Raw genomic sequence first — 14,434 nt, forward strand, 5'->3', positions numbered from 1 at the left:
CATTTCCCGTTATTACCCCTGATAAAGCTACTGCTAGTCGAAAGCGCTCCGTGCCGTGAATTTATTAACTTTGAGCGTCCGTCTAAGCTTTAAGTAGTGACGAAAGCTCCTGTCACAAGACGCTTTGCTCTCCTGTTGACTTTAGCCACTTGACAGCGCAAAACGCGAAAGCCACAACACTCAGTCGAAACAGCTGACTCTCAAAAGGTGGCCACCACCCACCACCCAACTGCTGCAGGGCCAAACAGAAACTCCGTCACTAGGCTTACGGAGCATTTAGCCAAGAAAGCGTGGGGGCGTCACCGTCACTCACTGACGTCGACGCACTCGGCGCATGAAAAACAGTTACGCTCTGTGCCGCGGAGTGTGTGGAGTTGCGTTGAAAGGGGCTCCGGAGTCCAAAAGGGTAATCGGAAAGCCCACGGGAAGGGGCCATCACCGCGGAGCCTTGACCCGAGCGTAATGAAATGTGGCGCCTGGCTGGCGAAAAAGTGACGTGAAATGCCAAGTGCAGCCGCATCGAAGCCAGCAAGGATCTTGTAGCAGCGACAGGAGCAGCCCCTTCTCCATGGGTTCATGCCTTGGCAGCTGTGCCACAGCTGCCGCCGCACCAGCCCACTCCGCCTGCACCTCAACGTCCGACTCCACCACCCACTCGACTTCCTCGACGTCGTCTTCACTGACAACTCCCCCCACGTCCTGGGTGGCCAACAGCTGGCTCTGGTGAGTGGGGCCAATTAGTTGAAGCTCAACTCCGCTGACTTTCGTTCGCGCGCAAATCCGCTGACCAATCAATAGTGGCTAAGCACGGGGTGGAATTGGCTAGTTGGGGGTCAACAGCCTAAAACTATGCAACGGCCGCTGGTTGCCACAAAACAATGTGCCACAGGCGGGCTTCCCGCCCAAGTGGGTGCTTACTGCAACCAAATACGTAAACAGTAAATACTAGTTATATGTGATATTCTTTAAGAGTTAACAAAAGCTTTTACTTTATAATAATTATTAAAAACATCTTTAATAAAAAGTGGTATCTTTCATCTTCTAGGCGAAAGAACAGATCTGCAGGAAGACAAGATCCAGAGGCAGATCTCTTATCGAGGACCACCAGGCAGCGCTGCCAACGGAACGGATTCATCTACCGCATCCTGCGGCTCAAGAAAAGGCAGCAGTGTCCCAGCTTCCTGGACAAGTACTGGGAGCAGCAGCCCAGCTACGCCAAGCTGCCGACCACGTATGTTAAGTCTCCTAAGGTGCCTCCTAGAAATAAAACCAACTTAATCCTTGCAGCGCCATGGCGGACATTCAAATGCAGAACCTGGACGCCGGCAAGTTGCTCAACGCCCAGACCACGCCCAGTCGGGAGACGGAGATGGGACTTGGAGCCTACCAGCGCATGGCCAACTCGCGGGCCAGCTCCTCCTTGGATCTCGAGTGGGAACACGAGTACTCACAGCTGCGGCAGTATCAGTACCAGTGCCAGCAGGTGCCCAAGGAGCTGCCACCAACGCCACCAAAGCCGCGCTACGCATCCTTAGACCAGCTGGCGGCAGCCAATGCGATGGCCACCAGCCAAGGACGACACATGGCGCGCCAAGCCAGACTGAGTTGCCAGCGCCACGGAGGTTCGCTCACGCGGAACTCGTGCTGTTCGTCTACGCAAAACTCCTGGTCGCACATATCCACGCCAGAGTCGCTGGAATGGGACGTGGACGAGGAGCGAGAGCAGCAGCGTCAGCTTCGTCTGGAGGATGACAATCTGGATGATAGAACGCTCAAGTTGCTGCATCAGATCGAGCAATTGAAGCACCATGTACTGCAGGAGACTGGCGATGGACTCAGCATGGAATCAGCTGCGGTCGAGGAGCTCACCGAGGGCCTTCAGTTCCGGGCAACGCACTTCGCTGGCGACTCCCAGCTGGAGGCCCATGTAAGTTGATTGGAATCACTTTAAGACGACCTATCATGCACATAGTATTAGGTTAAGAGGTGTACATAGCAGACTTAATGAGCAGTTGTAGTTTCCTGTAAAGAGCACGTCTTTGAAAGACACATTGAAATCCGTTTCCGTTTTAATTGGCCAGGAATACTGGCCATCTGAGTCTTATTAATTTTGGCTGACCAGTTTTCCTATCTTAAAGACTTTATCTGTAAACTAATGTTCCAGTCTATTCTATGCACTTATGCTTATTAATCAAGGGATCAAAGTTTAAATCATTAAAAAACACGGTCTGAAGTAAATATATTTAGTTTGAATTGTCATTTTCTATTTTTTAATTTTGCGCCAATTTCTATTATTTTAAATATTGATTTGTTTAGGTTTGTAAAAATGTCGTATAAAATATGCAATTAATCGAAGTTTTTAGTTAATGAAGAAAGGACTTGCAATAGATAAGCATAAGAACAAAAGAGATATATCTTATTTCATTACATATTGCACCTGGTATAAGACACATAGGTTAATAAGTTATGAAATTTAAGTGCCTAGCCTAAGTCCGATCCGAGTTCAAAAGTTTAAGTACTCCAATAATATCCTAAACTCAAAATGATTCCTACAAAAAAAAAACAGATATATCAAGCAAACAGTTTGCATTATTAGCCACACAGATAACTCAATTCTATACCTATTTATATATATGTGAACTTTAAGGGCTTGAAAATGATTTTTATTGCAAAGATTTATACCAAAACATTTAGTTTTAGTGAAAAATGCAATATATTTACTTTCTGCTCCAAAATTGTGCTTTTTGGATTAAATCCGAATCAAAAATGTAAATGCGTTCGATATAGTAAGAGCTTATCAGAGCACTATATAAGTGACTTCGTTAAATTTTTAAAAATAGTCTATAGAATCGCACCTACTTGAAAATTATAGTACTTAAGCTACTTTAAACTTTATAGACCAGATGCCCTTAGCCTCCTTTTTAATTGGTAAATAACACAAAAACCACTCTATCTTTTTATCAGTGTAATATCTGCTATATTGTGTTAAGTTTTTGTTGATAGTTTCTTGGAAAACGTAGAGAAAAATATTTTGTAAATTTTTAAGTTTAACTGATACCAAAGATTTATTTTGAAACTTGAATGTTACTCTCCATAGACTACATACTAGTATTTAAGTACGTTCACTATTTTCGCTGCACAGTAAATGTCATTTATTTGTGTCTTAAACTAAGAGGATTAAAGAAAGATTTGTAGAAAATATTAAGATTTGTATTAGTTGAGAGTTTCCTCTCGGGTAGTAACTTTTTAGTTCTGACTAACAACAGTCCGTTGATGAATGGCAGTTAATTGGTTTGACCTCTAGCCGAGCTTCTCCTTTAGCTTTTCCCAGAACGACGGCTCTGAAGTGGCTTCCACCTCCACCTGTTGGAAGAGTACCATCATTGAGTTTCCAATGTCAAATCCCCTCGTGAATGCTTACCTTCGTTGCTTGCTGCAGAGGTTGACTCCTGCTGTTGCTGCTGCTGCTGTGACCCTGCGTCTGGTCGAAGTGGAGGTCATCCTCGACCTGAACCTGCTGCTGCTGGCCGAGATCCTCTGCCTGCTGGTTCCAGTCCGTGTCCTCGACTTGCGTCTGCTGTCCAAGGTCCTCTAGCTTTTCGTTCCATCCCAGCTCCTCAATTTGCTGCTGCTGGCCGAGATCCACTTCCTGTTGCAATGGCTCGTCCCCAGAAGCCCGGTTCCACTTTCCTAAGCTTGCGCTTGCACTGGCTGAGGAGCCGGTGGGTCCACCGCTAGCCGAGGCGGAGGCTGAGCCAACTGGCACGTTGAAGGTGTAGTCCTGGCGCCGGTACTCGAAACCACCAGACGGTCCACCACGGGAATAGGGAAGCGGAGGCTTTGGCGTAGACACAATGGGTGCGGGATTCGGGGGTCTGGGACGAGCGGTCTCGCCCTCCAGTCCCGGCTCGTCACCCTCGACAAAGGATTCATCGTAAGTGTGGGGCGGCTGGTCACCGCGATCCTTGGAGAATATTGGTTTGTAGACAGCAGTGGCATTGGTGCTTCCTGCATCCACCACATAACCGCCATTGGAGCCGCTGTCCGCGGGCAGGTCAATGAGTCCCTGGCTCAGCAGGTAGAGTGTGCGGCGCCAGGCGACCAGCTCTTGGCCGAACTTGCCATAGCGACTCTGGAGGCGACTCAGAGTCCACTGATGACGCTTCTCCCACTTCTGGGCCTCAGCGGCGGACAGTAGCTGGCGGTGATTGATGTACGCCAGCTGGCGAAGCTCACCCTCACGGAATTGCTGCAGATCGCTCTGCGACATGCCGTAGTACCTGGCCAACTGGTTGATACGGGCGAGCTCCTTTTTCTGCCAATCCGAAAGCTGCTGCACCGAGATCTCGTATCTCTTCGCGAATTCCGCCAGCAATTTGGAGTCCTGGATCTGCCAGGTCTTCAGCTCCGTCTGCGTCATGTTCTGATTGCCGATGAACTCGTACAGGCGGTCACGTTCACGCTGCTGCCAGGTGGTCAGGTGGTTTAGGCGACGCTGCTCCAACAACTGTTCACGCGCCAAGTTACCGATGAATATGCGTTGGACGGGCGCCAACTGCTCGAGGCCAACCTGATAGGACTGGGCCAGTTGCGTCTGGAAGCTCGTGTCCTGCGAGATGAAATCGAGTAGCTCCTGCTCGGTGATTACCACACCCTTGACCACTTCGCGCAGACGCTTTCGCTCCTGGTCGTGCCAGTTGTTCGCCTGTCGTCCATTGTCTACGATCAAACCCATGTCCGAAAATCGTCGCAGCTGGCTGAGAATGAACTGCCGCAGCTCCTCGACGGTGATTTGGTACTGTGAGGCTCGGACGTGGACGTCACGGAATAGTCGGTTCTCCAGAGCCTGCCTACTGATACCCGGATTGTTCACGATCGCCAGGTAGATGCGTTGCGATTCAATGTTCTGCCAGGAGATGCCTGAACCACGATCGATTCTGCGCTGCTCCAGCAGTCGGTTGAGCTCGTCCTTGTACCACACCTTCAACTCTTCCACGGTGACATGGTACTGGGCGACTGCATCCTGCAAGTGCTTCTGGTCATTGTTCAGCCGGAGCTCCAGCTCCTCGATGGTCCATCTCTGCTGCTTGCGCAGCTGCTGGTTGATCAGGTTGTCGATGTGCAATCGCTCCTTGGCTTGCCACTCAGTGGTGACCAGGCCCTCGTTCTTGGCGCTCTGGTCCAGCCACAGGTGGATGTCCTCGATGGTCACATGGTACTGGCGTGCGATCTGCTCAAAGATCGGCTTGTTGCGGATCAGGTAGCTCTCGAACTCCTGCCGGGTGAAGGGTCGCTGACGGGTCACGCTGCGCAGACGCGTCACCAACTCGTTCTTCCAGGAATCAGTCTGGTCACCGACCCATATGTTGCTAATATCCTCGTACTTCAAGTTGTTCTCTGGTCGTTCAATCACTCCGATGAGCGAAAGTCGGGCGGCTTCCTTTTGAACCTGAAATGTTAAAGATAATAATGTAATCTTTAGATTTCTACCAATGCCAATTTAGAAAGTGATCTAGCCTTACCCATTTCTCGACCTGCTCCACAGTGACATGGTAGTCGGTGGCGATGCCATCCATGCGCTGCTTATCGCGCTTGAGGAAGTCCACGAAGTCCTGGTAGCTGGCTCCATTGCGCTGTTGCTCCAGCCAGTTGTTGAATCCGTTGCTGATCTTCTGCTGCCACTGGGTCTGCTGCTCGATCTGGACGAGGCCTGAGCTCTGCAAACGACGCAACTCCTCCCGCAGCCAGTGGTCCACATGGTCGATGTCCACGTGATGCGTTTGGGAAAGGCTCTGGAGGCGTGCGTGATCCTGGGTGAGCTCTCGCTCCACCTGCTCGTAGGGCATCTCTTGCTGCTTCTTCAAGAGCATCTCTATCAGGCGCTGCTGCTCCTCCACCTGCCATTTGCTCAGATTCTCAACCTTAGCCTGACCTGTGGTGCGCAGGTTGATCAGTTGCTGGCGAAGCCACTCCTCAATCTCCACAACGTTAACGGAATACTGGTTGGCCAGCTTTTGCAGGCGGTCGCGTTCCTGGTTCAGTTCCATCTCGAACTCCACGAAGGTCAAATGGTTCTGCTGCTTGACCAAGTTCTGCAGGCGCTCCAACTCGGACACCTGCCAGGCGCTGAGGCTCTTCAAGGTTTCCTCCGTGCTGCCGCGCAAACGCTTCAGTTCGGCAATCATCCACTCCTCGATCTGCTCCACATTTATGCGATACTGATCGGCAAGATGCTTCAGATGAGCACGATCCGCCAGCAGTTTCTCCTCGTACTCCGCCGTAGATAGACTGTTCTTGTACTCCGAAATCAGGCTCTTGATGTAGTCGCGCTCCACCCTCTGCCACGTTTGCAGTTGCTCGATCTCAAACTGTCCGTTCTTGCGCAGATCCTCGATCACCTGCTTTACGTAGTTGTCCACTTCCTCGATGTGAACGTGGTGCTGTTCGGCAAGGTTCATCAGGAATCGTCGATCGTTGTGGACCTGCAATTGAAAAAATTGAAAATGAAAATTTTCGAAAAATATAAATAATATATACGATTTTTACTAACCTTGGCTTGGAACTGCTCCAAGGTGATGTTAGAGTGCTGCTGGAGCAGCGACAAGATGCGCTGCTGCTCGGTTCGCTGCCAGGCGGTGAGCTGCTCGATGTTGAGCTTGCCCTGCTGCTTTAGTCGCTCGATTTCGCTCTGGAGCCACTTCTCGATCTCCTCCACCGAGGTGTGGTACTGGAAGGCCATGGTCTGCATGTGCTCGCGATCCTTCTCCAGCTCGGCCCTAAGTTCCTCGGCGCTCCACTGTTTGTTCTGCTTGATCAGAGCCTCCAGGCGTTCGCGCTCGGCCAGCTGCCAAGAGGTCAGATTGTCGATCTGAAGTTGACCCTCGTCACGCATACGCGCCAGCTCCTGCTTCATCCAGCTCTCGATCTCCTCTACCTGGACGCTGTACTGGCGGGCCAGACGCTCGAGGAGCTCCCGATCTTGCCTGAGACGAGCCTCCAGTTGCTCCGTGGACTTGTACTGCTGTTGGGCCAGGTTCTTCAAATGCAGTCGCTCCACCTCCTGCCAATTGGTCAGCTTCTCGCTAGGCTTGAGCAGACCCATTCCGATGAAGCGCTGCTCCTCCTTCTTGACGAACTGTTCAATCTCCTCGATCTGCACGTTGTGCTGCATGGCCAGGCTCTGCAGCTGTTCGCGATCCTTGAGCAGCCACTTGTGGAACTCCTCGACGGTGAAGTCGCGATCCTGCACCATGTTCGTTAGATTGCCACGCCACTCCAGCTGCCAGTTCTTTAGCTTCTGCATCTCAATCAGGCCCTGGTCCTGTAGCTTCTGAATCTGCTGCCTTATCCACTGCTCGATCTCCTCGACGCGCACCTGGTGCTGTTGGGCCAAGCTGTAGAGATGGGTCTGATCCTTGCTGATCTTCGACTCGATCTCCTCGATGGACAGGTTGTTCTTGTTGATCAAATCGAGCAGGCGCTGTCGCTCGATCTTCTGCCAGTTGTTGAGCTGGGACTCCATTCGCAACTGTCCCTCGTGCTGGAGACGATCGCCCTCGGACTTTATCCACTGCTCTATCTCGGATACCTTTACGTTGTAGGTATTGGAGAGCTCCTGGAGACGTGCCCGGTCGGCCAGCATCTTGCGCTCGAACTCGTCCAGCGAGTACTTGTTCTGCTGCACCAGCAACGAAATCTGGGCGCGCTCCTGCTGTTGCCACTCCTTAAGGGTTTCCGCCTTGACCAGACCCTCGCTTTGGAGGCGCAGCAGCTCCTTCTTCAGCCAGTCCTGAATGTCCTCGACATTGATCTTGTACTTGTCGGCCAGCTTGAAGAAGTGGTCCTGATCGTTCTTGATCCTCACCTCCAGCTGCTCCACCGTCAACGAGTTCTGTTGCACAATGGCCTGGAGACGTTCCCGTTCCTTCTGCTGCCACTGGATCAACTCCTGCTCCACACCCTTGAGCAGACCCTCCGACTGGAACTTTTTCAATTCGCTCTTGATCCACTGCTCGATCTCCTCCACCTTTACCTTATACAAACGCGCCATCTCCTCCAGGTGGCTGCGGTCGTTGATAATGTAGTTCTGGAACTCGTCAATGGTCAGCTTGTTCTGAGTGGCGATGTCGCGCAGATTGCTGCTCACGCTGATCTGCCAGTCCTTGATGTGTTCTTCCAGCTGCTGCTGTCCGCGCACCTGAAGGCGCTCCAGTTCCTCCTTCTGCCACTTCTCCAACTCCTCAACGCTGACCTGGTACTTAGTAGCCAGGTTCTGCAGGTAGTTACGGTCCATGTTTATACGCTGCTGCACTTCCTCCACGGAGCCGCGGTGCTGCAGCAGAATGTTCTCGAGGCGAGAGCGCTCCGAGCTCTGCCACGCGGTGATCTTGGAAACCTGCTCGTTCTGCTCCTTAATCAGGTCACCGATGCGGGCCACCTCGCCGCGAAGCCACTGTGTTTGGCTTTGCATGTCACCCTGGTACTTGATCGAAAGGTTCTTAAGTCGCTGTTGGTCCGTCTTAATGGAGTTCTGGAGTGCGGCAATGGTGGCGTTGTGCTGACGAATCAGCTCCTCCAGACGCTGTTGCTCCTTGGTGTTGTCCTCGGTCAGGGAGCTCGACGATTGATAGTTGTAGGTGGTTTGGGGCACCGACGGCACCTGCGGAGCCAGAGACTCGTTCACCTGGTTGAAGTGGACGTACAGACGTTGCAACTCCTCGCGCTGGAACTGCTGCAATTGGTTCTGGCTAATCCCATGCTGCCGTGCCGCCTCGGCCAGCTTACGTGCGTTCTCGTTCTGCCACCGCTCGATGTCCTGGACGGTGAAGCCGTTCTGGTGAATCAACCAGTCCAGTCGACCGCGCTCCTGCCTCTGCCAGCTACTCGTGTCCTGAACACGCGACTGATACTGACCCAAAAGTGCTTCATAGCGGGCCAGTTCGCGGCGGTGGAACTCCTTGAGTACGGGTAGGCTCACCTGGTAGCGCTGCACCACGCCCAGCAGGCGCTCCTCCTGCTGCTGCTGCCAGTCGTCCAGTCGTTGCGGCGTAGTCAAATACCAGAAGAGCCTCTCGCGCTCCTCGCGCTTCCACTGCTCGTCCCGCGGGATTGTGGACTGACCAAAGGGCTGCTGGTGATCATACACCAACTTTCCGTCCTGCCAGCGCTGCTGCCACTCAGATCCACCCACGGAGCTGGTTCCGTCCGGATTCGTGGTGATCGTTTTGTTGAATCGGTGAATGACCACATTGGATCCCGGTGACAAGGGAACCATCTGATTGAGGGCACTGTTCCTCAGCTGGCCATCCAATTTGACCACCGAGTTGTAGCCAACGACACTTGGTTCCATGTTCTCCCTCACCCAGTCATGGATGGTCTTCTTTCGCGTGATGGTGGTCGTGGTGCTGCTAAGTGGTAGCGACGTCTGCTGGTGGCCAAGGAATCCGGAGTTCAGCTGGCCAGAACTTCCGTAGTCCGACAGCTTCGTGGCTTCGGTGCAGTTGCGGTGCACAACGTAGGTCTTGCCATCGATGACCTTCACCTCAGCAGGATAGGCATAGTTCTTCACCTCGTCAAATCCGCTCAAGTCCACGGGTTGATAGGGACCCAGACCCACTGTCTGCTGCAGACTAGCACTCTCCGCTCCGGAGTATCGCTCGAGCAGCTCGGCGGCCTTTGCCTCGAAGAAGTTGGGCTGCGCAATGGTGTGGTAGTTGGTTATGCCTTCGCGCATATCCTGCACCAGCTGCCGGCTGATCTCAGAACTCAATTGGTCCAGCTGGAGGGTGCTCTTTCCGCTAAGATCTAAAATAGAAGCTGAAAAAACAGAATAGGTTAGAGGATTTTTTGAAGATAAGGAAATCAGAGAAACCAAATGTTCATTCTACTTTTGGAAAATTTGAAGATACTTAGATGATCGTTTTTGATATTAATATACAAGTAGATTGTATTAGTTCATATTCCTATGACTACGTAGGCTTCACTGACTAAGAATGATGTCATTGCTCATACTGTGCCTCCAAACCCAAAATCAGATTACCTTTAATCTTTCATAGCTTTTTCCCATACACCTTATATAATTATTTTTATAGTCTTATATCCTCTTGAATTTAATTTGAACTCACCACTCCAGGGGGACGTGTAGGCAAAGTTGGTGGATCCTTGCGAGAGGACGTTGAATTTCTGCTTCAGTTGGTTGGCCAGCTCCCGCACCTCATTGAAGTGGGCGGAGGCGAATGAATTGAGTTGTGGCACTGTTTGTCCACCTCCGTAGGATGACGACGAACTGGATCTGAAACTGGAGCGCTGATAGGTCTCGTAGCCCTGACAGATGGCCACCGCCAGAAGCAGGGTGATCCCGCCCAGAGCCCTCATCCTGTGATGCGCTGCAAATGAGCAGAACAAAAAAAAAACAACCATTTCATTCACAAATATCATAGAACATAGGGCTTTCTAAGGGTTTTTGGGATCACTTTTTAAGCCCAAGTAGTCGTGTATTTTCGGCGTTGATAAGGGGAGGATGTCGAATCTAGTTCAGAACGTAACTCAAGATTATCGCATCGGCTCCGGACTTGTGGGTCGAAAAGGTTAATCGGGCGATAATGAGCGCACTGCCCGGTATCAGCCCATGAAAAAATCACTCTTATTTGAAGCTCACTGCCCACTTGTATTTTTTGTATATTTTTTTTTTTGACAACAATTAGACTAATGTATGTGGCCCCGAATTCCCTTTTCATCCGGTTTAGGTTGATAAGTCCCATGGACTTGACGACATGTAACTTTCGATTTCAGGGCCCCACAGAAGACGTCTCCCCCAAATGGGTCACACATGCATTTTCCCAAAATATAGTATTGCTTATTTCTGGAACACATTTCTTGGGCCCCTGCAGGCTGTCGCTATTTATTTTTAAATATTTTCCCAAGTTCTTTCTATTCCGAACTAACGAACGTATCGCTAGTAAACAGACAAATTATGCTGCTGTAATGACTTACAGTTCTTATCACTTTTCAGCGGAAACTCAATTAACACTTTGAGTACTTAACACAATTATCAATTGATTGGATGGGATTCAGGACACTATGTGGGTTGAACCCCAATCACTGGCACTACCGAAATCTTTCCGAGTCGAGATGAAACCGCTGCGCCCTGTGGCGCTGTCGAACAGCAACTGACAGCTGAATTCCCAGCACGAAGCTTTTATGGAAAGATCGCTTGGCGCGAGAGGCTGCGTTATGCGGAGCAGCATTATCAGCAGTCGAGAACATATGAGTCGGGTTATCATCACGGGTACGACATAATCTACGGGTATGGACCCACCGGTTCCACATTAATGGTTAATATCAGAAGAAGAATCGATTACTACGTCATCGCTCAAGTCGAGTGGAATTAATGAATGAATCTCGCCATGACCTCATACATACACATGATTCACGAGCCGGTCGGTCGGTCATTTGCTCTCCGAGCACTTTTATTTCGCCTGCATCCGATCGCATTAGATCGAAATAGCCAGCAAATGCGTGATCTCATGAGGTGCTCTTTACACGACTCGAGGGGAGAACACGGATTTGGGTACTCCAAGTGATTCAAGGCAGTTAGGTAGAAATATGCAAATCTGGTGACCTTAGGCTCTATTTCAGTCCAAATCGGCAAGACTCGGGTATCTGCCATATATCCGTTCTGTCTGCTGATTAGAATGTTACTGTTTATTGAATTGTTTGGAAATTCGACCGCAATGACTTGACGGATTTGGTGGGCTTCCCCAGCCGAAGAACAAGAATGGTTTCTACGAATGAGAGGTAGAAGTACAACTGTGCTTTGCAGAACTTCATATCATAGTTGAAAAAAAAAAACAAGAGGGCATTTTTTAATAAGCTCTTTTCATGTCGATTTTGCATTATTCACCCATTTCAAATATATTTCGTTTTAATTTGTGAGCGAAGTTAAATGAGTATTAAATACATATTGTATTATTGCGAACAAGCTAATAATAATCTGTCTTAGAAAGTGAAACAAAATAATATATCTTTTTGCGAGTCTTAAACACTAAACATATTTCTATAATTTGATAGATTGCAGACAATTTCGAGACTTATTGGTTTTTGTTTTAAAATTTGAATTCAAAATAACATCCACTATGTTCCCAAGTCCACCGTTCCGCTGTGGAACATGTGGATGTCGTTGCGATTTATATCAGAAACGGTCACACGTAGAAAAGAAGAAGAAGAAGCAAGTACGTGGTGCTAGAAGTCAGACCGCAACGACTGCAATATTGCAGATAAACAATAATTTTGGCCACACGTCTTCCAGCGTTTGGACTCAACGTAACATGTACCTGGCGTGTCAAGTATTCAAAATTCGCGTGAAACACAAAGGAACCTAAAGCATTGGCCATGGGCACGGAAGCAGAACAACCGAGTCCACCTGCTCAGCAGCAAGATCAAGAGAATCCGCCTCTCTGTAAGGCACAAAATCCGAAGCCTGCCCGCCTCTATCGCTTTGTACTGATCTTCGTCGCTGGCAGCCTGGCGGCCTGGACGTTTCATGCCCTAAGCTCAACGAATCTGGTCTGGAAACTGCGGCAGCTCCATCATCTGCCGACCGCCCACTACTTGCAGACGCGTGACGAGTTCGCACTGTACTCCGTGGAGGAGCTAAATGCCTTCAAAGAATTCTACGACAAGAGCGTCAGCGACAGTGTCGGCGCCAGCTACACGGAGGCGGAGCAGACGAACATCAAGGAGGCGCTGGGGGCACTGCGAATGGCCCAGGACTTGTACCTGGCGGGGAAGGATGACAAGGCGGCGCGTCTATTCGAACATGCTCTCGCTCTAGCGCCCCGACACCCGGAAGTCCTACTGCGCTACGGCGAGTTCCTTGAGCACAACCAGCGCAACATTGTGCTGGCGGATCAGTACTACTTTCAGGCTCTGACCATCAGCCCGAGCAACTCCGAGGCACTAGCCAACCGTCAGCGCACGGCAGACGTGGTGCAGAGTCTGGACGAACGCCGCCTGGAATCGCTGGACTCCAAACGAGACGCCCTCTCCGCCATTCACGAGTCCAACGGAGCCCTGCGACGGGCAAAGAAAGAAGCCTACTTCCAGCACATTTACCACTCAGTAGGCATTGAGGGCAACACCATGACGCTGGCACAGACGAGGTCTATCCTAGAGACCCGCATGGCCGTAGACGGCAAATCCATTGACGAGCACAACGAGATCTTGGGCATGGATCTGGCTATGAAGTACATAAACGCTAGTCTGGTGCAAAAGTAAGTTGAAATTGGATATAGCTAGGCAGTATGAAACAATCTATCTGAATTGTTCACAGAATCGATATCACTATTAAGGACATCCTCGAGCTGCATCGCAGAGTTCTGGGGCATGTGGACCCAATTGAAGGGGGCGAGTTCCGACGTAACCAGGTGTATGTTGGAGGTCACATACCGCCAGGTCCCGGCGATCTCGCGCTGCTAATGCAGCGTTTCGAACGGTGGCTAAACTCGGAGCACAGTAGCACACTGCATCCTGTCAAGTGAGTATTAAACAGCTGGCCCAGAAGGAATAATCCTTAAGCTTACTACCTACTTTCAGCTATGCAGCCCTTGCACACTACAAGTTGGTCCATATTCACCCATTCGTCGATGGAAATGGACGCACCTCACGTCTGCTGATGAACACGCTGTTGATGCGAGCAGGCTACCCACCAGTGATAATTCCAAAGCAACAGCGTAGCAAGTACTATCATTTCCTCAAGTTAGCCAACGAGGGCGATATTCGCCCCTTTGTGCGGTTCATCGCTGACTGCACGGAGAAGACGCTAGACCTTTATCTGTGGGCCACAAGCGATCTGCCGCAACAGATCCCTATGCTCATCCAGACGGAAAGCGAGGCCGGTGAGCGTCTGGCGCAAATGCAGTCTCCCAACGTGGCACAAAGGTCATCAATATTAGAATTCTACGAATCCGGATCTGGAGATCTACCGTGACCCATCTAGATGCATTGATATTAGACAATTCGTTAATTTATTATTTATATGTTTGTGCTATATTCTGTAAATTATTGTAAACTTCGAATTACCTACATCAGTAGATGGCTTTAGTGAAGAAAAATAACGATGTAATTCTGTGATCATATTTAAGCTAAAAGACAACCAAAAAATGTACATAATGCACAATCCAACTAACGTGTCCTAATATTTAGTACGATTTTTATAGAATTACATATCCTATAAAACACATACGTTTATGAGTATTTATATATAATATTATATTAGACTATGCTAAGGGTTTGATTACTCGAAATGGGCTCTACTTTTTATCGCAGAAAATGTTTATGGCGACGCTGCTAGACAACGCATTTCTATTTCAGGCGTACACGCTTATTTTCGATTAGAAAATTCCGGCTATCAATAATATTATCAGCTTATCATATG

General features: G+C 49.8%; 3 protein-coding genes across 5 annotated transcripts; 2 read left to right on the plus strand and 1 right to left on the minus strand.

Annotated features, from left to right (window-relative positions):
- The first annotated feature begins 179 nt into the window (after positions 1 to 179).
- On the plus strand, positions 180 to 3,200 carry CG13982 (uncharacterized protein). 2 transcript variants are annotated; one of them, NM_135181.3, is made up of 3 exons: positions 180 to 723; positions 1,046 to 1,231; positions 1,288 to 3,200. In NM_135181.3, the coding sequence occupies exons 1-3, from the start codon at positions 569 to 571 to the stop codon at positions 1,934 to 1,936; spliced, it is 990 nt and encodes a 329-aa protein (NP_609025.1). In that variant the 5' UTR covers positions 180 to 568; the 3' UTR covers positions 1,937 to 3,200. The 2 variants fall into 2 exon arrangements, with proteins under 2 accessions (NP_609025.1, NP_001285669.1); NM_001298740.1 differs by having other exon boundaries at positions 1,288 to 2,283.
- Tig (Tiggrin) lies at positions 3,044 to 11,175 on the minus strand. 2 transcript variants are annotated; one of them, NM_001298741.1, is made up of 6 exons: positions 10,993 to 11,175; positions 10,125 to 10,385; positions 6,551 to 9,816; positions 5,523 to 6,482; positions 3,422 to 5,449; positions 3,044 to 3,363 (listed from the first exon to the last, which is right to left on the minus strand). In NM_001298741.1, exons 2-6 carry the CDS (start codon positions 10,372 to 10,374, stop codon positions 3,301 to 3,303), a joined length of 6,567 nt encoding a protein of 2,188 aa, NP_001285670.1. In that variant the 5' UTR covers positions 10,375 to 10,385; positions 10,993 to 11,175; the 3' UTR covers positions 3,044 to 3,300. The 2 variants fall into 2 exon arrangements, with proteins under 2 accessions (NP_001285670.1, NP_477033.1); NM_057685.4 differs by having other exon boundaries at positions 3,133 to 3,363.
- A 1,025-nt stretch (positions 11,176 to 12,200) lies between these two features.
- Positions 12,201 to 14,236, plus strand: Fic (Fic domain-containing protein). Its single transcript, NM_135182.2, has 3 exons — positions 12,201 to 13,271; positions 13,331 to 13,534; positions 13,594 to 14,236. The coding sequence occupies exons 1-3, from the start codon at positions 12,391 to 12,393 to the stop codon at positions 13,985 to 13,987; spliced, it is 1,479 nt and encodes a 492-aa protein (NP_609026.1). The 5' UTR covers positions 12,201 to 12,390; the 3' UTR covers positions 13,988 to 14,236.
- Positions 14,237 to 14,434: the final 198 nt, after the last annotated feature.

Source organism: Drosophila melanogaster, chromosome 2L (genome assembly GCF_000001215.4).
Source record: "Drosophila melanogaster chromosome 2L".
NCBI lineage: Eukaryota > Metazoa > Arthropoda > Insecta > Diptera > Drosophilidae > Drosophila > Drosophila melanogaster.

Bases quoted from the DNA above. Each gene is read 5' to 3' on its own strand.
- CG13982 (NM_135181.3), top strand. From the start codon at position 569: ATGGGTTCATGCCTTGGCAGCTGTGCCACAGCTGCCGCCGCACCAGCC. The intron at 724-1,045 runs GTGAGTGGGGCC...TTCATCTTCTAG, and splicing joins GTGGCCAACAGCTGGCTCTG to GCGAAAGAACAGATCTGCAG. The intron at 1,232-1,287 runs GTATGTTAAGTC...TAATCCTTGCAG, and splicing joins TACGCCAAGCTGCCGACCAC to CGCCATGGCGGACATTCAAA.
- Tig (NM_001298741.1), bottom strand. From the start codon at position 10,374: ATGAGGGCTCTGGGCGGGATCACCCTGCTTCTGGCGGTGGCCATCTGT. The intron at 9,817-10,124 runs GTGAGTTCAAAT...CTGTTTTTTCAG, and splicing joins CTACACGTCCCCCTGGAGTG to CTTCTATTTTAGATCTTAGC. The intron at 6,483-6,550 runs GTTAGTAAAAAT...TTTCAATTGCAG, and splicing joins TGGAGCAGTTCCAAGCCAAG to GTCCACAACGATCGACGATT.
- Fic (NM_135182.2), top strand. From the start codon at position 12,391: ATGGGCACGGAAGCAGAACAACCGAGTCCACCTGCTCAGCAGCAAGAT. The intron at 13,272-13,330 runs GTAAGTTGAAAT...AATTGTTCACAG, and splicing joins AACGCTAGTCTGGTGCAAAA to AATCGATATCACTATTAAGG. The intron at 13,535-13,593 runs GTGAGTATTAAA...ACCTACTTTCAG, and splicing joins AGCACACTGCATCCTGTCAA to CTATGCAGCCCTTGCACACT.